The sequence below is a fragment of the Micropterus salmoides genome, unplaced genomic scaffold, assembly GCF_014851395.1.
Source record: "Micropterus salmoides isolate LMB-PRFRI ecotype aquatic unplaced genomic scaffold, ASM1485139v1 Ms_hic_scaffold_20, whole genome shotgun sequence".
Lineage (NCBI taxonomy): Eukaryota > Metazoa > Chordata > Actinopteri > Centrarchiformes > Centrarchidae > Micropterus > Micropterus salmoides.
The window spans coordinates 12,885,060-12,913,048 of NW_024041151.1; the positions used below are offsets into that span (position 1 = coordinate 12,885,060).

A 27,989-nucleotide genomic window follows, 5' to 3' on the forward strand; every position below is an offset into this window, starting at 1 on the left:
TAAGGGTGGAAACTGTGTTGATAATTAAGACAGACATATTCAACGGATACTTATGTTTGTCCCACCTGAAAGCTAAGCGCCCAGAGGGCGGCAGCAGCGCGCTCTCGTCTGTGTTTTGGCCTATAGTTTCAGCAAATGGTATTTTGTCCTTTACCCTAAGTGTAGACTCGCAGGCACAAATCCCATCTGCCGGGTCCCTCGTTTGTAGTAGAAGACGCCAACTACAGTCTTTAAATCCTAACCTGGACACGGTCCTACTAAAACCTAAACACTTAGCCCATTTCATAATTAGTAGGCCTACTTAGTGGTTGAACAAGCACAGCCTGGGAGAATGTGACCAGGGAAAACCACTCCATACAAATCCGGGGAAAACTATCCTGAATGATCAACACGACAATAGCAAAATGTCAGACAACTGAAGAATTAAGCAGACGAGCTCCAATCAATACACACGTTTAGCATAGACTACGTGCTTTCTTTAATATGAATAGACCTGCTGATAAAACACAGATTAAACGGGATCAGCCATTAAACATACTAAATGACCAAAAGCTGCAAATTGTAGGGCTTTGGCCTTTCTCTATTTCCAGGCCAGTAAAGCCCGTTGAATGAAGCGTTGTAAAGAAGGTTAAATTAAAAGGTACAGAGGACCTACACTCGATCTTCCTTAATTTGACCATTTATACCGTTCAGAATTTTAAACAGAAATTAAATTGAGAGTTTGTATCTTGTGGCCAGACTGATGTAGTTTCCCAACCTAGTCCTCCTATTCTCAACGTTACACTTTCTCAACTTCTCTGTGAAATTTTAACTTTCCTACTCCTACTTTACTTTCCTAATTTACTACTTTTTTGTGTGTGTGCGTGCGTGCGTGCGTGCGCTGTGGGCTCCGCTTGATCTGTTGTTTGCGCAACACAATCACATTTCTTTTAAGCGACAGGGTGTCTAGACACACACGTGACCGGGCGCGTCAATGCGCACTGGAGACGGAGCAAGGGCACCCAAACCATCCGCCTCATTTACAGAGAGACTTCTGCCCCCCTCGAGATCACTCGTCGGCTCGCTTTCTTCCACTGTCAGACACGGAAACTTCGTGTGAGATACGAGGTTGGATTATTTTATTTTAAGGGATTCGGCTACTAAAATAGGTCACGGCTCGGTGCGTGGACGTAACCCGAGGGTCTCTCTCGGGATTTTTTTTATCAAACGCAACTCAACTCGGGTGAGAGATTCAGTCCTGGATTTGCTCCCTGGCTCTTTGGACGAGGCTCATTTTTGCCAGCGGAACACATCCTCTGCAGACGAGTGGCATATTTAGACGACAACGGATAAAAAGCCTCCGCAAGCCTGGTTGAGAGCCCTATTCTGTGCAGTCGGATCAAGGATTTTGTGGATTAATGCTCTTGAAGACACCACGACGAGCTTCGGTTTTCATGGGATAATTGGGAAAGCGTTTAGGCTTAATTAGGGCCCAGTTTGTCTAATTTCCACTACAGCTAATGCGCATAGAAAGGAAGATGTTTTGACAATGTGCATATGCTGAAAATCGGTGTTTTAAAAGGGACCAGTTCAAATCAGCGAGTGAATAATAGTAACACATTTAGGCTACATGCTGCTGTGTTGTAGCAGAGGTGTATGCTGCTAGAATCGTTATTTTCGGCTGGTCTTAAACGCCTGGGGTGATGGTTATTTATCCCCTAAGGAGAAGCTGACTGTCCCGCGAACCTCGACTGCTTTTCGTTGATCAAGTGTGCAGGAGACGGCAACAGAGACTGGCGTATGCTACGGATTTCCTCTGCTTATCCAGCTCCCAGTTTTTCCACCGTATTTTCTCAGGCTGCTTGTCATTGCCTGGACTCGGATCCCGGAATCTTCATGATTTGCGGACACCATGCTCGTTTTTTAGCCGGGGAACCCTCTTTTCGTCCCGCATGTTTAGGACCAAACGATCGGGGCTCGTCCGGCGACTCTGGAGGAGCCGTGCGCCCGTGGAGGGCGACGGGGAGGCGGATAGAGGAACGCATGGCTCCGGGGGCTGCTGCATGGGCAAAACGACAAAGGTGGCCAAGTCCAACGCCGGGTCCGAAGCTGAATTGAAGGCGTTGACCCACTCGATACTGAAAAAGATCAAAGATAAACAATTAGAGGTGCTTTTGCAGGCGGTAGAGTCCAAGGGGGGTGCCCGAAGCCCTTGCTTGCTCTTGCCCAGCAAAGTGGACGCCAAAGTGGGTCAACAGTCTTACTCTCTCCCCATGCTGCTCTACAAAGTGTTCAGGTGGCCGGACCTCAGGCATTCCTCGGAGCTGAAGAGGCTGTCTTGCTGTGAATCCTACGGGAAAATAAACCCAGAGCTCGTTTGCTGCAACCCGCACCACATGAGCAGACTTTGTGAACTCGGTGAGCTGGATTGTTCTAATAACCTGCATCTTCACAACAAAAGTTCTGAAATAGCGTTTTATTCTCTGGTGGTCGGGGGGGCTAATTTTAAATTAAGTAGCCCACGGATTCAGACACCGTGTCATTGTGTCAAACAATTACTTAAAGGAATAATTAGCCTAATTGAAATGGCATCACCTCTCCTGGCACAAGTTTGAGTTTCCATAAGGTCAAACTTGACCGATGTGGAAAGCGTGCCAAGTGGTCCTCTTTATCTTTTCGGTAGTGTGGTGTCATTCAATTCGGCACGTCGCAGATCTTTCCCCCCCCCTTCCAGTTGTCCAGTTTTTATAACCATACTTTATCGCTTGATTATGTTTTTTAAATGCTAAAAATGTCGATGTCTTAATTTGCATCCTGACTTGGTCATCCTGACAAACATGGGTTTTTGGCACTTTAGAGGCGCCAAAGCACTTATGAACTGTTTATTCCAACTTAAATCAGGATATTTTCAACTTCACCAGAGTCTCGTTTTTATTTTTATTTTTAAACAAACTGTCCATCTGGTATTTCACCATTTCACTACTGGCATTCAAAGTGCAAAGAGACTCATCCCGGGCTTTACAGTCTTTCCACGGTGAAGTTTCCAGGGCCTGTGTGTCTGTGTGTGTGTGTGTGCGCGCGCTTGCTTGGCTCCTCGGGCCAAAAGAGGCCCGTATCTGTAGTTTGTCCTAGACGCTGATAGTGGCCCTCCTGGCGCCAGGCGGCCCCCTGTTTATCTCCCTGCCAATGAAAGGCAATAGCCGCCCAGCCAGCCTCACTGCCTGCCTCTCCAGGCTGAGCTGACAGACACAAAACCTTTTCCCTGAAGAATGACAACTCTTATCATAAAGTTCAGATCTCTCCCTTGTTTTTTTTCTCATGCTTTGCCTTTGTTTTTTTCCCCCTCCATGCAGAGTCCCCTCCTCCTCCATATTCGCGCTATCCCATGGACTATCTTAAACCACCAGGTGAGCTTCAGATATAAGTATTAATACATTTGTATTTTTATTGTCTGAATCACATTTGCTTTGCTAAACATGCACATCAATCAGGCCATCTTATATTCATGAATGCATATGTGTTGTCTATATGTCTGACATTACATGTGCATATTGTCTTACACTACTCCTGCAGTATGTGCGTGTGTGGGAAATGGCTCCATGTTATGTTGTGATTTATGATAGCAGTAGAGTGGCACGCCTGGCTGGCTGGGCAGTTTGGGCATGGCTGGCAGCCAGGGGCAAAGCAGCACAAAGTTGAGATACAGCTATAGACTGACTGGCATGTCACCAGGGGGGTGGGGGTGTATGGGTGTTTGTTTGTTTGTGTGTCCATCTATCTATTGTGAATCGCACCACATACAGTGTTGTGTCGCTGGAGCCAGCCAGCCTTTATCAGCTGAATTAATCAACAGATTAAGGTTGAGGACCTGTTTGTGTGGGCATCCCACATGTCTGTTTGGGTGTGTTTGTTTTAGGGACTGGGAAAGAGCATTTGTGTATGTGGTGCTGTTGAATTTCTTCCACCGATCTTCTGACAGTTTTTACTCTCTCCCATTGGTCTTGCTTAATCCCTCCACCTGTGCCGGACCCCACATGCTGCTGTGGTTGTCATCCTGTTTCTCAGTGCTGGAAGTGGCGTTAGGTTATATCATCACCTATTAAGTCAGTTTTGAGTATGTTAAATTTCAGGCTATAACCAGAATAACTCTGTTCAACAGTTTATCTTCATGCCACAGAGAGTGTAAAGAGAGTAAATGCAGTGATTGAGTGAGGAACTGAGTTGAGATCAGTCAATCTCATCGCTTCTTTGCTCATTTACCCCGGTGTTGCTGTCAGTGCAGGAAGGGCTCAGAGTTAAACAATGACCGTTCAGCCAGTTAGTCAGGAGAAGGAGAAAGTGGCTTTCAGTGAGTGGAAACAATAGGAAGTCATTCCAGCTGCAGCTGTGGTTCTTCAGAGCCCCTCATCTCTGTTGTCTGTCTTTATTTGCCAAGCTTTAGCTATATCACGTTACCTGTTGTAGCCTTGCACACAAGCAGAATGTATCTAAAATGCTGAATATGAAATGATGAACGGTGAAATCCTCTTCAGCCTTCCCCCTCCTAGCATACTGTCTTTGCATGAGTTAATTTGGAAGCATGCCCGTGATGAAAGGAAACGAGAAGGTAAATATGAAATGCACGCTGGATGCAGACAAAGGAAATGATGATACATCTCGTTACCACCCTGTTTTCCCTCTGAGTGAAGTGAAAAAACTTGTATTGGTTTGACTGTGTGGGAATTAAATGTTGCCAACAAGAGTAGAACAAGGCGAGGGAAATATGACCAGGTCGCTTGTTTGTCTCCCAAGTAGAGTTTTTATGCTTTTTAAAGAAAGGCAAATTAAAACTTTTTAAAGTCATATTTATTTAAGTATTTAATTGAAAAAGTGCAGCAGTCTCGAGCTCACCTGCCACGCTATTTCCTCAATTTGGTTGCATTCAGTCAGTGCAGCTGCAGTTGTGGTTATTCAAAGGAGACTCTGTCTGTCTATGTTTTGGCGAACAAGGGTGAGAGACAACATATATTAATAGGACAATGGAGTAGGCTGCAGGGCGCACACATACACACAGGACAGATGAGCTTATCATGCAGAAAGACGGGTTTTCCCCCCAGTGCTTCGGGGAGCTGTCAATCATCAACTCCTTCCCATGACTGGAAGCTATTATAATTTTCTATACTATGCTCCATATTTGCTTTAAATCAGGCTGTGTTAAATCATTGTGAAGGCAATCAGATGTTATAAAAATCTGCATGAAGCGGAAGAGCAATGGATTTTATGATGATGGTTTTATGATTCCAGTGAGCAGGAAGTGGGGTTATATGTGTCAGGGTGGCTGTCCACTCCAGCAGCAGCGGTCAGTATGAAAGCAGCCGAGACGTAAAACGCTACCTTGTTTCAGCTCTGGGGAATATAAATCCCACACTGTTTTTAGTTCTTTCTCTCTGATTCCCCCTCAGCCCTGTGGTCAGCTGTGAACTGTTGCCCGGGAGACCAGGGCAAGGCTGCTGGCAGCCAATGAAAGTGAGGCAGGCTGGGCTATGCCCGTGCATCTCGTTACTGTGGCCACAGCGCCACGGTCTGTGTCCGGACGGGGGTAGGGTGGCGGGCTCACAGTGAAACCGCTCTGGTTGCTGTTTCTTTATTACTTCTTAGCTACTACAACCCTGCTCGGTCAACCAGGAGGCCAATGAGATGATCTGTTAGCTGGAGAGTGGGAGTATTCATTAGAAATACCACCCTCCTCCTCGCCATGTGTGGATTAAATCCTCACTGACCTAGTACTGCTCACTGTAGGTCTTCTTTTTGCATCCACTGGAGTTGTTGCAATAAACCTCATATTAGAGCACCTTCATTTAAACGTAACCATCAGAAAAGCTTCAGTCAAAAGGAGTTGACCACCACCACACACTGAGGTTCAGTGGGACAGTAGGTGTAGCGCAGCGTTGACATGCATCAAGGGGAATGTATCACTAGTGAGTACCAAGCTGTACCTGCAGCAACGCTAGCCTGCTCCCAGCGGTGTGCGGCTCCACTCAACACACGCAGCAGTATTGTCAAAGCTCCATTTAAGTATCATGTTGAAACCAGTCTACATTACAAGTCTTAGTGGGAGTTAAGCATTCAAATGCAAAGAGAGAGATAAAAGGGTAGTTTTCTCTCTTGTCTGAAGAACATTTATGGTGAGCAGCTTTCAAGGCCTTTCTAAGCTCTGTCTGCCAAGGCAGACACATATATAACGTATTTATGATGTAGAAACATTTCTGATACACATTTTGCTGTTGATGTAAAGGCTCAGATTTCCAATTTAACTCATAGGTGTCAAATTTGAATCTTTTTCTACGGGAATACTATTCAAAAGGCAATTATCAGACAGGTTTGGATCTCTATTAAAAGAAAAAACAACGTGTTGCAATCAGTAATCACGAATATCTACAATATTTGATCTTTATTTGATTATTGAGCAGGGATCAGAAGTACCCGGCCCAAACCCTCGCATGAGTCATTAGCAGGAAGAATACAGCTCTTTCCAGATCAGCAGCTTGTCTGTGCAGGGCTAACGTTCCTCCTGAAGCAGTGGATTATGGGAGATTATCAGGGGTGTAAGAAACTCCTCCGTAAGTCTCCTCAGTGTGTGTGAGAGTGTGAGCTTCGTCGTCAGCGTCTTCATTAGGCATTGATTTCACCGGGTTGATTGACGGTCTCACAGCTGCTGCTTTGCCTGCTCCCCACAAACACACACACACACACACACACAGGAACACACACGGTGCTAATTCAAAGCCTTTTTTTCTCTCTCCATTAGATTCTCCAGACTCTGGACCTTCATCCAGTGATACGGGGGAAACAACATACTCGGCCCCTGTGGGGCTTTCAGGTAAATGATTTTTACGAATAGATTTCTTATTTCTACTACCCATTTTCTAGCCTTTTTTTCTACCGTTCCTTCCTTTTTCCAGTCACTTCTTTTCCTTCTCCTGTGCAATCCTCCCAAGACACACACTCTCCATACTTGTGATGATGAGGCAGTGATTGTGGGGGCCTCTGCTTCCCCTCTGTAATAAAAAAAAGACAGAGAAGGAGGGTGCTGTATTTCTCCCACATCCACATAAATTCCTCCCTCCTGGCTCTTTGAACAACGCTCCCCTCTTCTCCTCTTCCCGTTCCCTCTCATCCCTTTTCGTGTTATGTTGTAATGGAAGACAAACACGCCGAACAGTTGTTTGGAGAAGAATATGCTCCGTGCGTGCAGTATTGTGGGGAGGAAAAAAACGCAGCAAAAATATGCTTGAACTGACATGCGAGTGTTTGCTTGGGTGTGTTTGTACATACAGGGGACGTCTTTGCGGACAGTTAACTCTCCTCTGTGTGTGGATAAGAGTGAGACACAGGCGCCTTTCTTTCTGCCATCTCTCATGCAGGACATGTTTCAGGCTTCCTCAGCTTTTCTCCCATAATCCCCCTTTGGCAGTGTTGCCTCCTTCCTTACCCAGCGCCATGTCCGCAGGCTACAGAATAAGATGGTGAGAGAGAGAGAGAGAGAGAGTTTGCTCTCCACTGCCTGAGACTGCTCTGCTTTCCTTTGCCTCAGATGGTTCTCATTACTGGGCCTTTAAAGCCTGTTTTATGTCAGTTGGTGTTGGCTGCCCATTCCCCCCCCCCCCCCCGCCTTTTTGGTGGTGGTGAGGAGGGGTTAGCCTGTGTGTGTGCGTGTGCATGTGTGTCCATAGATGGGGGAAGAGACTGGAGTAGTGCTTAACAGAGGAACTAAAAAGCAGTCTCCCTTTTCCTCTTCTCCACACCTTCAGATGGACAGTCCTCCCTGTGAGCATTAACTAAAGACACGTTTTAGACCCAGTTCAAACTGTGAAACCCAAGAACTGGAGTCTTAACAGGCGCCCCCATGCTCCCTCCCATACTTCTTCCCTCCCTCAGCAAAGGGGAGGGAAGGAGTACATGCTATGCCTCCTCCTCCTCCCCTGTTTTCCTTCCTGGCAAGGATGACATGGCAGTGGCGGCCAGTGAAAGGGCTCCCTCAGTAAAAGCAGTAGAGGTAGAAAGATGGGGCGGATGGTCGAAGTGCTCTGCCCAAATGATTTCCCTGGCAAGCCCAAAAAAATGCTCCATTTCCCCCTCTCATACTCCCTCGTTCCCTCCTCTGCTCCCTCCCTCTGGGGTCCTGACAAAAGAAACATGGCTCTCCCAGAGGCCTGCTGCTGACCTTCTAATTCACTCACTCTGCCCTTTTTATGTTCTTCTCCAGACATATTTACAGAGAGGAAGAAGCAAGGGAAGAGGGAAGGAGGTTGGCAAAGACTTGAAGTCAGCAAGAGTTGTGCACATTACTTTTTTTGCATAGTGGTAGAATAATTCAGTGCTCATCGACTTTTAGAAAAAGTGTATTGTTCAGGCAGCCCTGCGATGGAGTTGTGCCTTAGCAAGAGTGGAAAATTACATAAAGGAATTCATCTTATAAAAAAAACTCTAGACAGAGCTGATGAGATGAGGTTAGAGTTAACATCCTCCTTTCCCATCTTGCCTTTTGTTTTTATTCTCCCCATTTATCCATCTTGGAAAAAGCAACCAGGACTGTAAGGAGTTAAGTGAGCTGCGACAGCGACAAGCGCAAATGCAAACTAGGCTGCCTGCCAGGCTACCAGCTCCAAAGCTCCTCTCGCTGGCTCACGTCATCAGCTTGGAACAGAGCAGAGGAGGGAAGAGGAGAGGAGAGGAGAGGGGGGTTGATGGCTGGAGGCCTGGAGCCGGGTGTCAGGGTGCTGATCTTGGTTTGAGCTGGGGCGAGGGCTTAGCTCACGGGTTTAGGTTTGCCCAGGGACTGAAGAGAGCCATCAAGGGACGGGAGATCAGGGTCAGGGTTAAGAGAGCGCGGGATTGTTGGCTATGAATCTGAAAAGGGACAGCTCAGGTCGCACCCAAATAGCCAGACGTCTGTCTTGTGGAGCTCAAAGGGGTCAAATTTTTTGAGAACTGTCTTAAAACTGGGGAAGGCAATGTTGGACCCCCCTCCCTTCAGGCCTTCCTCCAGAGCCACTACCGCAAAACACATTTTCATGCTCAGTGAGTGCACACAGGTAGCCAGGTAGGCCTATTATGCTTATTATAGCACTGCAACAGCCACAGATATTGGATTTATTTTATTCTTGTGTCAAAGCATTTGATTTATTGATTGCTGTCGGAAGGTAAAGAGAATTTCAACAAATATAGTAATAAAATGTTTCTGAAATGCCTACCCTAGCTTTAAATAAAAGACCTCTGTGAGCTTGACAAGACAAAGGGTTAGGCTGTGGATGTGTGTGTACTCAGGCTGGGTATTATTTAAAATGTTTCCATGCTAGTGCTGCTACGATTCTGTTTTCTACAAGTTTTGGTACAGAAGGTACTGAAACAGTACTGAGAGAGATTTTCTGTTCTTTCACCTAACAAAAGAATCCAAATGATGTATCATGTTAAATGTGTCTTTGAATTGAATGTGATATAATCTGACCAAAGAGTAAGTAAACAGGATTATGAATCTGACCAGACATAGTTTTTGATAATCTGTGATATTTCAGTCAGTCCAAAGAAGTACTTAGGTCAATACCCAGCAATAGTGTGTACATGCATGTACTCTTAAAGGCAGGTTATAGACGTCTGTTCGTGCCTGGCTCTTATTGGATGTGTAGCATCGGTGTGTGAATGTTGGTGGCGTGCCTGTTGGTGCCATCAGTGACTGACCCGAATTGCTTGTGTGTAAGAGGATCCAGTTGGGCTGCGGTGACACGTACGCACACGCGCATTTTCACACACATACACCAACACATACACACAGGCAGGCAGATAGAATGACCTGGTGCGAGCTCTGGCGCATGGCCGACTGTCACACAGGCGCTTCCTCCCACTGCAGGTTAAATTTAGGCTGAGTTGTATTCTTGTACCACCAGCCAGTCACCTCACTCGACAGACAGTCGGGCAGCCCTTCAGTCAGTCAATTAGTCATCCAGTGAATCGGCTGGAGGTATAACCTTCATCAGGGGCTCTGACAGAGATTAAATTTAGTCTCGGCATGTTGGCTCATTAAATCAAACTACTTCTGCTGTCATACAGATGGCCCCAAAGAAACGGCCCATTTTGGTTCAAACCCAGTGAGAAAAGTCGTGTGTGTGTGGTTTTGAATTTGTTTGTCATTAGTTATTTACAGTGAGTGAGGTTTAAGTTGCATATCACCAAAGTTAAGACACAATCTTACTTCCAACAATCAACAGCTCCAAGTCAGAAACAGAGCACCCTCAGTCTCCCTCCTCTCTCTCTCGGCATTCCTGCCTTGTTTGGGTTAGCAGGGAAAGGAAAGGGCTGCGCAGGATATGACCTCATGTCTTTGAGGAAAAGGCGAGCGGACAGGGAGGCAGCCGAGGCCTCTTCTTGACAGAAAACAAACACAGGAGTGCACCAACCAGAAAGAAGGAGGGAGTGAAAGAAAGAAATTGAACATTTGTTTTACTTCTACAAAGATAGAAATGTATATGTAGGCTATTACAGCCAGCTGACTTGCTACAGAAACTCATTTAGGAGACACTTCACTATAAAGCTGTTTCTTTTTTGGCTGAATCTTGATTTTCCTTTTGCTTGAACAGTAAGAGGAAGGAATGAAGAGGGAGAGAAGATGGCGGCTTTGGGTGGAGGGATAAATGGCCAGCAGCTCTGCTGTGTTCTCTGTAATTTGGAGGCTGTGTGTTCAGCCAGCGAGTTGAGCAGAGCAGAGCTGGGCCGCTCCGTGCCGGGCCAGGATCTCTCATTACTCCCCACTTCCTCTCCTTGCGCGGCAGCCAAGCCGCCTCTTGGCAAGGGACTTAATTTTGGTTTTGGCCGCCCTCTCTTCCCCACCCTGTGTCATTATGCTGCACAAATCGAAAAAACAGAATGCGGAGAGACGGTGGAGGATGGAGAGAGAGAGGGGAAAACAGAATATAGCAAAGTGTGCCTAGCATGCGTGTGTTTGATTTTCTCAGACCGAGAGGCTTTACGCTGTGTTGTTCCTAGCGTAGCATCAAAATAGCATTTACAGTTGAAAACATTAGCCTACCTTAGCATGGCCAGTTGATTAAAAGGAGGGCTATGCAGATTTGGCTCTGAGCCAGAGCTGGAGGGAAGCCCAGAACAAGATGAACATTGTTTTGGTTTGCAGTCACTCTGTGGAAGTGGATTTTAACATTACCTCAATGTATGAAGATATGAAAGCGAGACAGAGGGTGTGTGAAGGAGAGAGAGGAAGGGAGGGAGACTCCCACCTCCCCACTGCCTTTTAGCAGGATAAAGACGGAAATGGAAATAAGTGGAGACACATTCCTGTAAACCTGTGTGTGTGTGTGTGTGTGTGTGTGTGTGTGTGTGTGTCTGATTTCTTGTGTGACACACAGTACTGCCGTCTCCACCCTCCCGTCTGCTCATTCATGTAGTCAGTTTGTCTTTTGTGCACTCAGACTGGAGGGGTGCGTGTGTGTGTGTGTGTGTGTTTTATCTCAGCGCCAGGCTCAGCCCTGTCAGTAGCCACGTCTCCGTTACAGACCACAGTGCTGGAATAACCACACACACACATTCACAGACATATAGAGGTGCATAATTATTAAAAACAGAGTAACAACGCAACAAAAGCTCACGCCGAACACAACTGGCTCTACTGGTTGTCGGCCTCTGTTTGTATTATTTAGTTCCCACAGTGTTTCCCACAGCGCCACAACAATGTAGGTGATTGTTCCGTTTGTCTGTCCACCTGTCGGTCACACTGCGCATGTATGCAAATGGTTCAGAGATATCTTCTAAGTGACCTTCTGACTTGTGTGAACTAATGACATCATTATAGCCTGCCTGGCACCCTGTATCCAACTGGCCTGCGTTTATTTGTCCTGTCACCCTTGAAAATCGGGCCTTCGGGGGATCGTTGCGTGAGGGTCGGCGTGATGAAGTGTTGGAAAAATAACTCAGCAGGAGCAGGAAGGATATGTTCCATGGGAATAAAATGTCCTTCAGTGGAAAAGTATCGTGCTGCAGTTTTGTGATAATGCGGATCCAAATGGAAGACGCTGCAATTAATTATGAAACATTTCTGTATTTTGATCTCAAATTGAGAAAAACACCGTGTCTGACATATGTACCGTGTAATTATAGCAGAAACTTCCACTCAGACAAAATTATACTGTAGATGGAGGCATTAGGAAAACATGCGCCAGTTCTTCTCCTTATCTTCTCCCGGTCGTGGCCGGATGGTTCATGTTAGAGATGGCGTGTCTGCAACTCATTCTCTCTATCTGTGTTTCTGCGAGGAGCCCGATCTGTAGATAGCAAAACTGTGCCACTCCCCTGTGTGGTTTTCCTGCCATCAGGGCATATTTAGGTTTCATGAAGTGTGAGGGAGGGACTTCACATCCTCTTACGTAACCTGCTACCCTAAAGAGGCACTTTCTCTGTCAGCTACTAAACTCACTGCAATCTACGTGTCTGTCTGTTTATCTATTAGGGCTGAGCAATATGTTATTTCTTCTTCAAAGTTCAGGCTTTACAAGAAATCCACATTAATATGGCACTTTTGAAATCATTTTACAGCTTGATAGACAATGGAAACTGCCAAACTCTGCTCGTGTGTGACTAATATTGAAGAGGAACTAAATTAGTCTATTTGCAGGTAAAAACACGCATGTGTGAAAAATGCTGTATAAAGGCTTTTGTGGCTCCAGAAGAAGCCGCGCAAGGTCTGATCGATTGCCTCGTGGGTTGGGGCCGAAGACTACAAATTTGAAAATGAACAAAAATCATGCGGTGTGGAGTGAGAAAAGAAGGGAGCTTATCAGACCTCTGTAGCCCGCTCCTCAAATCTGGTTGAGGCTAGACACTTAAGGCTACATTAGCCCCCCACAACTCACCTAATCTACATTTAATGACATTTTGCTCACAGGTTGCATGCTCTTCTGCATGACAAGTAAACAATCGCAATCATTTTAAGAGCAGACTGAGACATTTTCAACAGTGGGGAGACAAAAAAAACAACAAACCAGACTGTGTACAGTCAACAGCCTAAACTTACAAGGCTATGTTGATGTGTTGATGCGAGACAAGGACACGGCTGACCCTTCTCTTTCTGAAGTGGTGCTGCCTGTCATTGAAGTGAACACAACCAACAGCAAGCCCGCTGTTGAGGACTTTTAACGTGTGTTAACCCAAAAAATATCAATGAGACAAAATATTTCTGTGAACACACAGAGAAATGCGCTGGCTTTCATTACAGACACGCACACACAGCTGAACATATACGGCATGGCAGGCAGAACAAAAGGAATGCCTCCAGGGTGACCCTTGACATTTGGAATAGACTTTCCCCGGCTTGAGAGAGGGTGTTGACTTAGAAAATAAGGCACCATGAAGAGTCCTTCCTTCCCTCTTGAGCTGTTTCCTTCATCCCCATTGCTCTCCTCAGCCGTTGTGTGTGTTTGACTTCATTACAGGTCTGAGCTGAGAGAGGCACACACACACATATATATATATATTATATATATATATATATATATATATATATATATTATATATATATATATATATATATATATATATATATATATATATATATAATATATATATATATATATATATATATATATATATATATATATATATTTTTTTTATAGGGCTCTCAGGGATCGATATGAGACAGTTCTCAGGAGCCTCCTCACTATTTGCTGATGTTCATAGTGTTGTGCCCAGGAGTGAAGGTTAAAAATTGTGTGTGCATGAGGGTGTAGGCGTGTTACTCTGTGACTCTGTTGACTATAGTAGGGAACTGGTGTGTGTGTGGAGTCAGACAGAGGTAATGATTAACCTTTCCAGACTGTTTCTGGCCCTGAGAGAAGCACCCAGTCTGTCGCTGCCCCCCCACAGCCATCCCTCCTCCCTTCGACCAAGTCCAATTGTCCCAGCTAGCGTTGCGTCGACTCTTTAAGACCTGTGTCTATTTGCAAGTCAGCTCTCCCCGTGCTACGGTTGAAATATTTTGCATTGCACAGGGGGTTTATTTAATCAAAGACTCTCCCCCCCCCCCCCCCCCCCCCCCAACACAACCTCACAGACCATAAGCCAATCATCCATTAAATACCTAGAAGACATGGGAGCAATATGCTGTTTTTGTTGGCACAGTGTGTCTAATGTCTAACATCCATATTAGCTCTCACCAGCTGCTTCTTACACTTTCTTAAATTGTAAAAAAATGCTTTTAACAAGGATCATTATTATCATCCATGATCACATGACACACTACACACGAAAAAATTAATTTTTATTTTTTTTGATGGGGGTTTACATGTGGGCCCATGGGGCAAACCAGACAGGGACAGACCAGCAGCAGACAACTGACTGGAGCAGAACAGAAAGGGCCAGAGTGACAGATGGCCTCAGGCTGCCAGCTAGCCCGCTTATCTCCAGTGGGGAGAAGCCTGAGACACACAGGCTGAAAGGCTGCAGAGCAGACGAGCGCGGGGGGGGGGGGCAGACAGATAGACAGACGGACTAATGCTTCGATAGGCAGACATCCAGAAAGCAGACAGACACGTAGACAGATGTACAGACAGAGACTACAAACAGCTCTGTAAGTGTTCAGGGGCTGAACTGATAGAAACACAGCTCTCAGAGGACAGACAGACTGGGCGCAGACACTGTGACGACACCGTCTGAAACACACACACATACACACCTACCTACCTACCTACCTACCTACGTACCTACCTACCTACCTACCTACCTATGTGACAAGCACCTGAAATAGTGTCAGACCGTAACCTGAGCAGCATGACCAGCAGACACCTCGCACGCAAACGCACGATGTGTTTAAAAATTTAAATTCAGTTAAATGAGCCTTGCACCTGGAACAAGGTGTGTTGATACAGGGCCACTCACATTAGCACGTGTGTGTGTGTGTGTGTGGTTGTGTGTTCAGCAGCATTACTCATGAGGTGTAAGCTCATCTGCTGTCAGGACAAGCTGTGAACATAGTCTTCACAAGGCGGCGTCCCACAGATGGAGTCTGCCTGTCTCGTGTACTCTCACTGATATACTGCACCGAAAAAGTTTGGTTTTCTTTACTTTAAGGTTTTAGTTTGAGCTGGACAGAATCCTGTAACCGTATTTATTTTTGTCATTGTTTTGATGGTCTCTCTCTCCCTCTTAAATTAGCTTTCAGCCGGTCTCTTATCTAACTGTTGCTGAGGAATGGGAAGAATTCAGAATAGCCGCTGTCACACTGGTGGTCAAAAAGTCCCAGAATCACTTGACTGCAGCGCTGTAAATTTACTAAGTACTCAAGTACTTTCTAAATTCCCTTAATTAATAATTTTGTTGGGATTACATTTCACTGGAAATTATTGTACTCTATAGTTATTTTACAGATTCCGATTTAACATACAAAACATTGAAGTAGCTTCAATGACCTACACCATTAAAATGGATCTTACATGTTAAAGGGGTACTCCAGCTACATGAGGAGTTGCATTGTAGAGCTTGACCGATATATGGGTCAGGATATCTTGGCTCATTATCGACTTTTTGTTTTTTAATCGGTATCTTGCAAGACAGGACTTGTAGTGTTTCCAGATTGTGGTATTGCAACTTTTTCATAAGAAAAGGGTCTGGAGACTTCTTAGATCACAGCTTTACTAGCTGACCCTTTCTGCTGCCTCTCTGTTTTTCTGTCTCTCTTCAACCCTTTGCTTTTATCTTTCGCTTTTCTCTCCTCTGTGGTTCTCACTTGCTACCAGACTGAGTTTCTGAGAGAAGAAGAGAGGGGAGGAGAGGCGACGAGGGAGGGGAAGCGGGGCAGTTAGTGTAGTCCTGAATAGCAGGGTGTTTTCAGGCTGCAATGACAGGCTCAGACAGGCAGCCGCTCTAATGACCTCTGACGCCAGGCCCTGTCTCTCTCTGCAATAACAAACACACACAGGGCCCCACAGGTGAGCTACACCAGCAGGCCCTCTGTCAGCTGTTAAGAAAATCCAACGCATCCTTCTCCTGATCATACCCGGCTGTTCCTGTATGTACATCAGACCTGAGAGCAAAGCTCAGACAGGAACGGAGCCTCTTTGTGACTTCAGCCTGAGACACAAAAGACACTTTCTGTCTCTTATCTCAAAGATAAATGCTTTTTTCCCCTCCATTTAGTCTAAGGTAGATAGCTGGGTACTTAGTTTCCCCCAGCACCCCATGAGGAGGGATTTACGATAAACTCCCTGAGGCTCAGCTCTGACCAACTTCAAAGAACACAGCCCCTCTTGTTTTATGGAAGGCATGCTTTCAGTTTTGCTCCCCCCCTCCTCCCTCCCGTCCTCTCTGTTTCTGTCTCTCTTCTCCCAGTGTTGTCTTTTTCTTCCCTCTTCCCCCTCCTTCTCGCTGCGTCTAATGAAGGCTAATGACAGGCCGCGGTGAGTCCGCTTGGGCCGGCAGAGATCCTGCTGCATTAACATTGCAGTTTGTCTCAGACGGGACCTTCCAAATTACCGGTTACATTCACAGCTACCACCAGATGAAACGAGGAAGGGAGGGGGGGAGAGGCTGGAGTTTAGATGGGAAAGACGGGGGCAACTGAAATGGCTCTGAGAGGGGGCTCTGTTAATTTTTCCCCCTCACATATATTTCCCCTCTTGAAGCTTTCTCAACCCTTGAATGTGTCTTTCATCAGGCCTGGACTTGAATGTTTGTGTGTGTGAGGAGAGAGGAAATATAAAAGATTGTTGGGCTGTTGATGGAAGTTGCAGCAATTAAGTGAAGACCCTAAATTCACAGGAGACGCTTAAAAACCAGGAGAGGAAGCAAAATTGCAAAAGAAACAGTCAAAATATGTGAAAAGCATTCCTTCTCTTCCCCACCCCGCCCCCTCTTTCTTTCCTTTCGCGCTTTTTCTGTCTCCCTCTATTTCCCTTGCGCCTGACTGGCTCCCACTTTTCTAGCTGGGAGCCAGATTTCTGTGGAATAGAGATATGAAGGGGGAGAGGGACGGCGCAGGAGGCACACTAAAGGGAGGCGAGGAGAGAAGGTGGGGGGGGGGGGGGGGGTTGGAAACTGGAGCATGGCCAATGCTACACTTCTTTTACGCTCAGGGGAAACTTTAGACTGGAGAGGCCTAGCTTGTCAACGATTCAGACGCCAGGGTTTGTGAGTTAGCGGCGTGCCTTGCACGTCAGGTAAACACCATGTGCTTCACCGTAGACTGGGGGATCACTTGTCTTGTTGCTCAGTTACTGCGGCCTCGTATGTTTTGAGCATGAATTCAAAGATAGTTTATAATTTCCCTCAATAGGGTAAAGCATGTTGCTGTATCAGGACAGTTGGTTGACGTCACTGGATTGTTGGCCACGCTGCTACAAAAATACAGCGGGCCAGACAGAAGATAAGCATTTAATGCCTAGACAAATATTGTACTGCGTGTGGATACTTGCCTGACAGTGTCTCTGAGTTGCTTCTCTTGTCTGACGTCCAGGAATTCCAACATGGTTTTCCTGTCTGGCAGAAATTGAGGATGACAGTTTAGTTTTGGCTTTTGACTAAAGCAAATTCTCTATTTCCCAAAACAGGGATATGGAAGAAGTTGTGAAGAAGTGGCAATGTTTGAGGCGTTTGGTTCTGGCTTTTGCTTTTTTATTTAAAAGCCTCACAAACTTCTTTTTCTCCTCTCTTTACTCTGTTATCTCTGTTTTACTGTCTAATGTTTCAATGTCATCATGTATGCTGTGAACCTTCCCACGGGTCTAACCATCTCCTCTCTCTGTTTCCTCCTTCAGATTCCTTGGCGTTGCAGGAGTCTGGCGATCGGGCCCATTGGTGCGTGGTGGCATACTGGGAGGAGAAGACACGCGTCGGGCGCCTCTACTCAGTCCAGGAGCCCTCTCTGGACATCTTCTATGATCTACCTCAAGGGAACGGCTTCTGCCTGGGCCAGCTCTGCTCTGACAACAAGTCCCAGCTGGTGCAGATGGTGCGGGCCAAGATTGGCTATGGCATCCAGCTGACGCGTGAGCCAGACGGGGTGTGGGTCTACAACCGCAGCTGCTACCCCATCTTCATTAAGTCGGCCACACTGGACAACCCGGACTCACGCACACTGCTGGTGCACAAGGTGTTTCCTGGTTTCTCCATCAAAGCTTTTGACTATGACAAGGCCGGCAGCCTGCAGAGGCCAAACGACCATGAGTTCACGCAGCAGCCTCGCATGGGCTTCACGGTGCAGATAAGCTTTGTGAAAGGCTGGGGACAGTGCTACACCAGACAGTTCATCAGTAGCTGCCCGTGCTGGTTGGAAGTAATTTTCAACACCCGATAGCAGCAGCCTTCCACTTCTTCACCCTCCTCGCCTCTTCTGCCCCCTCACAAACAGACTACACCCACTTTCCTTTTTTTGTTCCAGAGGTTCAAACAGAGAGGAAAAAACATTTGAAAAGAAGAAGAAAGAATTCTGACGGACTTTGTGTAATAAATGACTAAGATTTAATTAAAGAAAATAAGAAGCGAAAAATGTATTTTATGTTATATATAAATATATTATTAATTGTAAATATGAAGACGTTTTATATGCATCATTATTTATGTATTGTGCAATGTGTTGATGAGAAAAAGAAAATAAGATGCACTTTGCTTAATATAAATGCAAAACAAAGAAATGCCAAAATAAAAAAAAAAAATACAAATAACATTTTTTTGTCCGGTCTTAAGTTTTATCTTGGTTTGGTTTGTGGTCGTTCAGTGTTTTTTTTGTGTGTGTGTGCGCAAATTTCAAGCTTATCTACGTGTCAGTTCTCTAAAATCCTTCTAATCTAGTTTTGGTGAAGAACATTGTCTCCATTATTTCCAAAGTCAACATTGGCTTAACTTTGTGTCACTGAAGGACTAGGATGTCATGACTTGGATCGTAAAAGCATTTCCTTTTGAGACAATATGAGTCAGGCTGTGACAGAGTCATAACTAATTGTCCCTGTCATTCCAGGCACATTACGCCTTTTAAAATTGTCTGTTTTTTCTGAGCTATTTTGGGACGAATGTCTCTCTTCCTCTCTGTCATTAACCAGCTGATGACATCACGGCCAGGAAGCAGTAATGACACATTTCAGGAACCATTAAAGTCAACAGAGGGTCCGGCTTCCTGGAGGAGCCTCTTTATTTTAATGGCTGATAAAACAAAGGAATTTAATGTATCAAATGATCACACAAAGAATTTGGTGGCACACCTGAGGAAATGAACACAAACTGGATGAACTGGAAGATTACAACTTCATTTAGACATATTTCAGAGGAATGATCTGAATATGTGATTAGAGACGGTGGCCTGCTGATGACCCATTGAATTTCTAAAAACAAGACACAACAAAATAGATTTCCTTCTAACAAAACCTTACTGCATGTGTGTTTGTGCATGTGTTTGCGTGTGCCTGTCTGGGCCTCGTCCTGTTGCTAGTCAGATGGGTGTCTGTGAAGAGGATTACTACTGTAAGCCTGCTTTACCCACACACACTGTCTCAAAGACCTACATTCACAAGACCCACTTTCCACGCCATCCAACCCCCACCCTCTGCTCTAAGCGCTTTGAAAAAAAACTTGAATTTTATTTAGAATAAGCGAGACAAAACAACATATTTAGTGACAGTGACTCAGTGGTGGAGGCAGGACTGAAATGGAGCATTATGTATCCCTCTAACCCGTTTTTAAAAAAGGGTTGAAGCTATTGCCCAGTACAATTGTTTATTGCTTGTATATATCAGCAATGGCAAAATCCTTACTATGTAACACTATTTATTTTGAATATTTGAATGGTATTAGCTGTCACATATTATAACTCTGACTAAGAATAATAAACATAAATCCACACTGAAAAATATGGCAGTCAATTTGTGGCTGATCACTGAAAGTATCCCTCTGTAAACAGTTGTCCAAGGATACATAGTTATATTTGTTCCCTTCTGTTTATTAATAGGACATACATTACTGTATGTATCTTTGTATTTACTATAAAACCCAGGAAGATAACGTTAAAGATAAATTATGCCAAAAACTATTAGACTATTAACTACAGCCCACCAGGGGGTTGTGCCACATGGTGGGACCCTGTTCCTTGACATCATGCACTTTAAACTCATGGCTGTCTAGATGCCTTCGCAAGAATAATCCCTAACCCTGCTAATATAACTAAAGCGGCTTGAAACTTTGTGTGTGTGTGTGTGTTTGTGTGACAGAGAGAGAAAGAGAGAGAGAGAGAGAGAGAGAGAGAGAGAGAGGGGCCTTATAGCCATGACTTCTCTCAGACAGGGTGACCTTGATTCTGCCCAGAAATAATAAAACTATAACAGGTTTCAGCAGCATCTCTAGTCCGCATATACATACCACATTACACATGAGAGCTGTTTTTATGAGCAGTTCTAAGAAAAATGCTTGGGTATTTTATTAGCTGTTTCGGGCATTGTTGGATCAAAATGTTTAAATTTGACTACTTTGGGGTCAGGAAAATAAAGCATTTTTGGCTGTGGCTGGTGTGAAGAAGACCTTGAAACACTGTTTTGACAGTCATTTGTCATAAAATATAATTCAACACTTACCTGAATAAATAAAATATTTAAAATAAAAAAATTGTTTAGTTTATTAGCATAGTTTGTGAAATCCTGGCTACAATCCTTCTTCACCCCTCTTAAATGCAGCAGTATTTTCTCTCAGGAACTAAGGCTCCTTTATTATTTAAACTAACTATCATTGTCATTTTAATAAAGATATAAACTAAAATTATTTTTTTCATCAGTTTCTTCAAACTGGTTAAACAGCGCCCCTCTGGATTGTAACGGCTGGTATATGTCAGTCAGTTTGTGTGGTGAAAAAGGGTTTACTCCTACAGTCGAGTTCATATTGGAGTCTACGATGTAAAGCACTAAAGCAGCCAGGGGAATTTGGTATGGTCCTTTTTATATATATATATAAGTATCTAACCATCAGATGCGGTCAAGCCCTTGTGAAACTATTCATGAACACTTACCTGGGGAAGAAAAGTAAGACAAACTGAAGTAGCAGCTCAGAGACCTCACACCAAAACATATGTTGGACATTAGCAAAATTCAAATGTAACAACCGGGAGAGTTAACTTTGTTAACTTGTTTAATTATATCAGCTGCCGCGTTTCTGTAAGGCTAATTAGTTAACAGCGATTGAGAAAAAGAGATGGGAAGCGCTCTCAACAACGAAACACAGTTTATCAGAGCAGCCAGTGCGGTGGGACATGACTATTACCCGGATATTGACGGCTTCACCTCCATGACGCAGGCAACAGGAGAATGGGCTTCGGCGTCAAGTAATGTGAGCCAAATCGCACCCTGTCTGTCTGTCCGTCTATGTCTGCTGTCTGCTGTCTGCTGTCTGATGCATAATATGTGTATTTAACTACTTGGTGTGTGGCTGCAAGGTTGTTTGGTTTAATGTAGTGTGCCTTGATTGTCTGTGCGGCCTAGACTCTTGTCTACATTTGAGTACGGAGTTTGGATTTATTGGCTGTTCAATCGCCTGTTATTGGCAGTATGTGGTTGTTTGTAGCCAGTGCAGATGGACTGGTAAATGCTTGTGAGAGATTTTTGTCCTTCAGTGGTGTTGTATATTACATAAGTAGCTTTAATAAGTAACAAGAACTCTCTGGTCTATGTAGACTAGGCTCACAGATTACTTGTTTAATATACATTGTTTGATATTTTTGTGGTTTGTCCATACTCATTAGAGGATTTTAAGATTTTTTTCAAGTCTGTCTTAATGCAATAGCACATGACATGCAAAAGTTACCTTGATGCTTTAGACTTTAAAATCTTTCGTATGTATGAAATTCTATTGTGATCCCTTCACTGCAGTTTAGGAAAGAAACATTATAGGGAAGAAGTCATGTGTACTTCTAAAAATTGGATTGCATTTGGAGAGGGGGATGACCAATAACTCTTTTAATGTACAAATGGGCATGTGACTATTGTTTTAAAATTGGCCTGAATGTTTTTTAAACCCATCCTTTTTAACAAGAAAGTTTCTCCATATCATGTTGAAAAAAATGCCACTTTTGTTTTTACACCAACTTATTCCACAATGTAATGAAATACTATCAGCCTGGTAGCTGGACAGTCCTTTGTAAGAGTCAAAACAGCATGCAGTTTGTCTGTGGTCAACCTCTCATGCTGTCTATAGCAGGTTAGCTACTGTGCATGTTTGTGTTTTTATTTATATTTATGTGTATGTGCAGACTTTGGGGGTTGGGAGGATGAACATGGTTGTGGTCTGTAGGTGGGTCCTTACCGGCCTATCTAGGTGGAGTGAGTGAGGATTGCTTTGGCCTGTTCTTTGCGTGTGAATCTATCCTGACCTTTTCACTTCAGGATATAAACATCCTCTTAAATAATGTGTTGTGGACTTGTCTGTAGTGTGAGCCGTCTTAAGCTGCAGTATTGTTTGAGACATCCTATATATGCAGTATAAATAGATCAAAGGATTTTTATGCTTTGTCCTTGCATTTGTGTGCTGTGTGTCATATTATTTGCTTGCTTGTGTATGTGTGTGTGCACAGATGGGTGACAAATAAAACGAACAAACAACCTGACGTGTCTCAGTATGGAGTCAGGCCACTACTAGCCCCATAAACTACTTCAGTGCTCCTTGCAAAGACTTTGGAGGGATGAACACCATTCCTCCAAAAGATATTCCCTAATTTTTATGTACAACCTTTTATAATAGGGTAATCTCACCTAAGAACAGCGACAGAGACAAAGAAAAACAAACCTCAGCTTGACAACACTAAATAGATTCGAGGATGAATGTTTATATCATTTAGTCTTATGGAGATGGTGGTGGAGAGCATTTTCTTACACTTTGATCCGTAATCTTCCATATGTGTGAAACTGGCTCTAGATCTGGTGACTGCAAAGGCCGTAGCATTTTATTCACATCATTTTCCATCTCACCAAACCCTTCAGTGAGCCCTGGTGCACGGAAGCATCTGCGTTTGATATGTTTCTCCACTCTTATATTCAGGTTTTTCCTTTTAATATGTCCCCACGTTTGTTTGTCCGTGTATTCCTGCACACGTGCCTACATGTGTGCATGAAACACAAAGTCCTTGTCTGTGCCGGTAGACACAAAGCCAGACCCCCCCCCCCCCCCAATCCCCCCTCTTCCTAGAGATAAGTCAGTCTGTCTATCTGCCAGCAGGAGGGGGGCTGGGGCCCTGGGAGGTTATGGAGGTGGTGGGGTGGGGACAGTCTAGCCATGTTTACAGGCTGGATGTGTTGGTTGGGGGTTTAAAGAAGAGGACAGTCACTTCTGGCATTCTTATGCTTATTTAGCCCCAGCATGGCCTGAAGACGTGTTTTTCCAAACCTGAATGAATTGCAGGAAAAAAAATCACACACACACACACACACACACACAGGCTAAAATTTATGTACACACACACAGAAATTAGTGTCTTTGATCTCTGCAACAACAACAGCTTCTCTTATTTCAAAGTTTTTATAGGTAGTCAGTCAAAATTGCATTGTGGTTAAGTAAAAGATTTTGATGTCGTATTAACCACTGTAACGGAAATTAGCAGACAGTGGCAAGAATACAGCCAGCTGATCATCCATAGCAAATTGTTTCAAGTGCTGCATTTTTCATGTGGTGAATTTTGAGCCAATATTGATCTGTTGCTGGGAACAGTCACGCACAAGGCTGCTTGCCTGTGCGCTGTTTGCAGTTTAGATGCCAGTACTTATTCATCTCCATGCCAACCGTTGGTGTGCCGGCACACGTGTTTGCACATAGAGCGTGGAAAAACATGGATGCAGCATCTTTAGTAAGTTTCGTAAGGAATGTTTTGAAGTTTTTTTTTGCTGCACTCAATCATCTTTGTCAGTTATTGGAGCCAGAATACCAAAATGAACAGGAAGAAGGCCTCTTTTAAAATATAAAACCATTTGTGGGTTGCAAGGGCAGAAATCACCTCGCTGCAAGTGTACTAGTGTAGACTTGAGGACCAAATGTAATAAAAATAAAATTGAATAAGCAATACTTCACATTTTCATCATCGATTACTATTTCTTGCAAATGTAAATTATTCCAGCAGGCAAGTTCATCACCATCCAGTTTGGTACTTTTTAAATAGCTCAGTGGTAGATCCTCTGTTGGTATTATGCTGAAGTGTCGGTGAGAAGAGACGTTATAGGATTCAGGAAGAAGCGTTGATGTTTTTTCTTTTCCACTGTGTGACCACCATACTTTTAGTGCAATTAACAATAGCTCTCTAAGAGGGGAAAAAAAACAAAAACGTAACATTGTTGTCATTTTCAACAGGTCAGTAGCTCAAATTTACATTCACATATGGCTACAACTATCATTCATTATCGATAAATATGCTGATAATTTTCTCATTTTATCGTTTGCTCAATAGAAATTCAGAAAATCGTGAAAAATGCCCATCAGTTTCCTGAAGGCCGATGTGAAGTCTTCATATTGCTTGTTTTGTCAAACCAACAGTTCAGCCTCCAGAACTATTTATTTTATTATCACTAATCCTCAAAACCGTGAAGCTGGTACAGGGCATGTGTTTGGTAGTTCCGCTTGAAAAATGAACAAGAAAAGGATCTGTACATTTTATGCACACATTATGCAGCATGTATGTCAGCCAAAAAAAACACAAAAACAGTAGACAGTGATGCGGAGAATCACTGCCAGTTCAGATGTGTCTTCTGAGAGAAACAAGACGTTCTCCTTCTGTCCTCATCAAATGTTAAATATTTATCAAATTTATCACCCCTAGGATGAGACCTCATACAATATCTAAATTTCATTGTTAATTTAAGTGTCTGTAGCATCTTTTTGGCAGCATTCAGACTTTCAAAATATTGACTTTGTATGTAGAGCTGCTAAAGTCATGTGTTTTGCCAAAGCTCAAATAGGTAAACAACCCCAACTCAATAATTGATTGATTTGATTGTGGATTATTTAAGCAATCAAAGTTTTAACAGAAGCTGACTCTTTTATGAATGAAAGAGAATTAACCTTTTAATGAATATCTTGTTAACTGATACTCAAAATCTGTCTTTTTGAGTATAAATATTTTCCCTCTGCAGTTACAGGCCACCACTTTCAAAGTTTTGTGCAGTAGTAGAGAAGGAAAAACATTGGAAAAGCATGAAATTATTGTTCCATTGTGACTTGTTTACACGATACAGTAATCAGATGCTAAGTTATTACACTAAGTTATTATTAGTTATGTTCTCATATATCAACACTGCAATTGTTTTTTTGCACATTTTTGACACATAGCCTAAGCATTCAGTGAAATGCCTCTGTTGTGTACTGAATTCAAATTCTGATGCTTTTCCATTGACAGAAGTGCAAGTGAATCTCAACTTTTACATTTAAAGTGTGATTCAAAAAACCACAGACCCGGGCCTCTGAGCTGGCGCTGTAAAAGTAAACTTCACATTATTCATTGTCAGAACACAAATCATGTAATTTCAAAAACTATAATGCCAAAATGATACTTATTACAAAGTTAATGTAATTTTTTTTGGATCCACCTGTATCAAACTAATGCATTTTTATAATTGCTTTGATATTGCTGTATATTGTCCGCTGCATGGCAGAAGGGAGTTACAAACTCAATTTCACTTTACAACCTGTTGTAATGTGACAAATAAATCTACCTTGAATCCCTCTTTCTGCAGCATGACACATTCATCTTAGTCTGGGGTTATGGTGGTTTGTAGCAAAGCGATTCACAAACCATGTCTAGCATCCAAACTTAAAAACCCCCAGATTGGTTAGTCTGTCATCATCCATGATAGATCTCAGGTGTGTCTTAATCAGCTCGAGCATTGAAAAGCTGCGTTCACAAGCGGCAGCACTCACAGGTATGGCAATGACAATTTTGCATAATCTAAAGAGCTCATGGAATACTTCTTTACATGATTGTGGTTGGTGGCGCGGTGGTGCAGTGGTTAGCACTGTCGCCTCACAGCAAGAAGGTCGTGTGTGGTTCCTGTGTGGAGTTTGCATGTTCTCCCCTTATCCGCGTAGGTTCTCTCCGGGTGCTCCGGCCTCTTCCCACCATCCAAAGACATGCAGGCTAGGTTAATTGGTGTCTCTAAAATTGTCCTTAGGTGTGGATGTGAGTGTCAGTGGTCGTTTGTGTATGTGTGGCCCTGCGATGGACTGGCGACCTGTCAAGGGTGTACCCCGCCTTTCGCCCGATGTCAGCTGGGATTGGCTCCAGCCCCCCTCGACCCAGTATGCAGGATAAGCGGATGGCGATGGATGGATGGACGAGATCTACTATGATAGCGGCCTTCTCTATGCCATATTTCACTTTTTTCTCTAGGATTCCTTTCATTTGGTGTACCTCATGCCTGAGGTCTTCTCTGCATTTAAAAATTGAGGCAAATGGAAATGGTCTCCTCTTGGCAAGGATGCAGGATTTAAGGCTTGGCTACCCATCATTACTTCACAATTTGGTTTTGTCTATTTATCTCACTCAGCATGTTATCAAGGACAGGGTAGAATAATCTGCCATCAAAGTGTCCTTGGTATGCTCAGAACACTCACCTAATGGAACTGCATTATGTCCATCTAGCCTGCTGCTCTGTTTTGTCTTTCTTACTGGAATAGGATCTCTCTCAACATTGCATTGTTCAGCAGAATACCAAACTTCTTTCCAGAGTCCTTTCATGTAGGATTCATCCCTGTAATCTTGAAAATTCTGCACAAGGCTGAACCTATATCAAGAGATGGAGACTGAAGATTATCAGAGAGACATCTTTCATCACCAAGAACCTCAGTGCACATCACTAAAAGTCTAATGAAATGCAGGTCAGTTTCAGTGAGCAGGTCCGTGCACCTCTTCTATTTTTCTGCAGCTATTGCCTCAAGGATGCGGATAAAAGCAGGTAGTCTATGTTTCACTTAATCTTTGAAACTCTCAATGTGCTTCGTCATACATTTCTTTCTGTATGTTAAGCCACTTGGTGTGATTTTTAAAGCCAGACATATACATATATTCTCTGCCAGAACGCAAAGAAGCATTCAACTTGTGGGATGCTTGGCCTATGTTAAAAAGAACCAGAAGACAGCTATGAACACTACAATGGACATACAAAGGCATGCTTTTCTACCTCCTTTATACGAGATTGAAAACCCCTCAGACAGAAGCGCCATCGTAGGCTGGCGCAACCAGTTTACCTCTGTACTACAGGCCACATCTCTCAAGGACCTGGATTATTTTTCAGTCAGTCCTACAGCATCGAGGTGGTTTGCAGCTTCAAAGTGCAAGAAGCTTTCTTTAACAGCTCCCCTGTAGTAATAGCTAAGCACTAAAGAGACTTTTGCAATAACGATATTGTCTGATCAGCATCTTGATATGCCACACCTGTGAGGTGGATGGATTATCTCGGCAAAAGAGAAGTGCTCACTAACACAGATTTTGACAGATTTGCGAACAATATTTGAGAGAAACAGGCCTTTTGTGTACCGGAAGAAAGTCTTCAGCTCATGATGAATTGGGGCAAAAACAAAAGTGTTGCGTTTATAATTTTGTTCAGTGTAGAAGAGTACAGGAACACCTGGAGGTACTCTTGGGTCCGTGGGGGGCCTTTGTCTCGCCTGATGTTCTCCTTGGGATCTTTGGGAAACACCTAAAACAAATTTGTGTCAGGTCATCGTGTATTAACACCATGATAAATTGAGGGAAATGTCAGTGAACAGACAGTACATACACTATGAAATATGATTGATAGGTGCAAAATTGGCATCAGTCAAGCTTGAGATGACTACAATATCCTTTCCCTTCTTTTTCAGTTATGTTACACAAGAAGAGCCATTTCCTTGCCTTTCTCTTTATTATGAAATGCACTGTCCTCTGTCCTATTGGGCCTTCCTCTCAGAGGCCAAAATCCCCCACAGAGGAACAACAGTCATGTCAGACTCACTGACCGAGAGCTGACTTTAATAAAGCAATAGGAAAT

General features: G+C 43.8%; 1 protein-coding gene across 1 annotated transcript; it reads left to right on the forward strand.

Moving 5' to 3' along the window:
* The first annotated feature begins 993 nt into the window (after positions 1-993).
* smad7 (SMAD family member 7) lies at positions 994-18,652 on the forward strand. Its single transcript, XM_038733549.1, has 4 exons — positions 994-2,397; positions 3,333-3,386; positions 6,767-6,838; positions 17,769-18,652. Exons 1-4 carry the CDS (start codon positions 1,932-1,934, stop codon positions 18,305-18,307), a joined length of 1,131 nt encoding a protein of 376 aa, XP_038589477.1. The 5' UTR covers positions 994-1,931; the 3' UTR covers positions 18,308-18,652.
* The last annotated feature ends 9,337 nt before the right edge of the window (positions 18,653-27,989 follow it).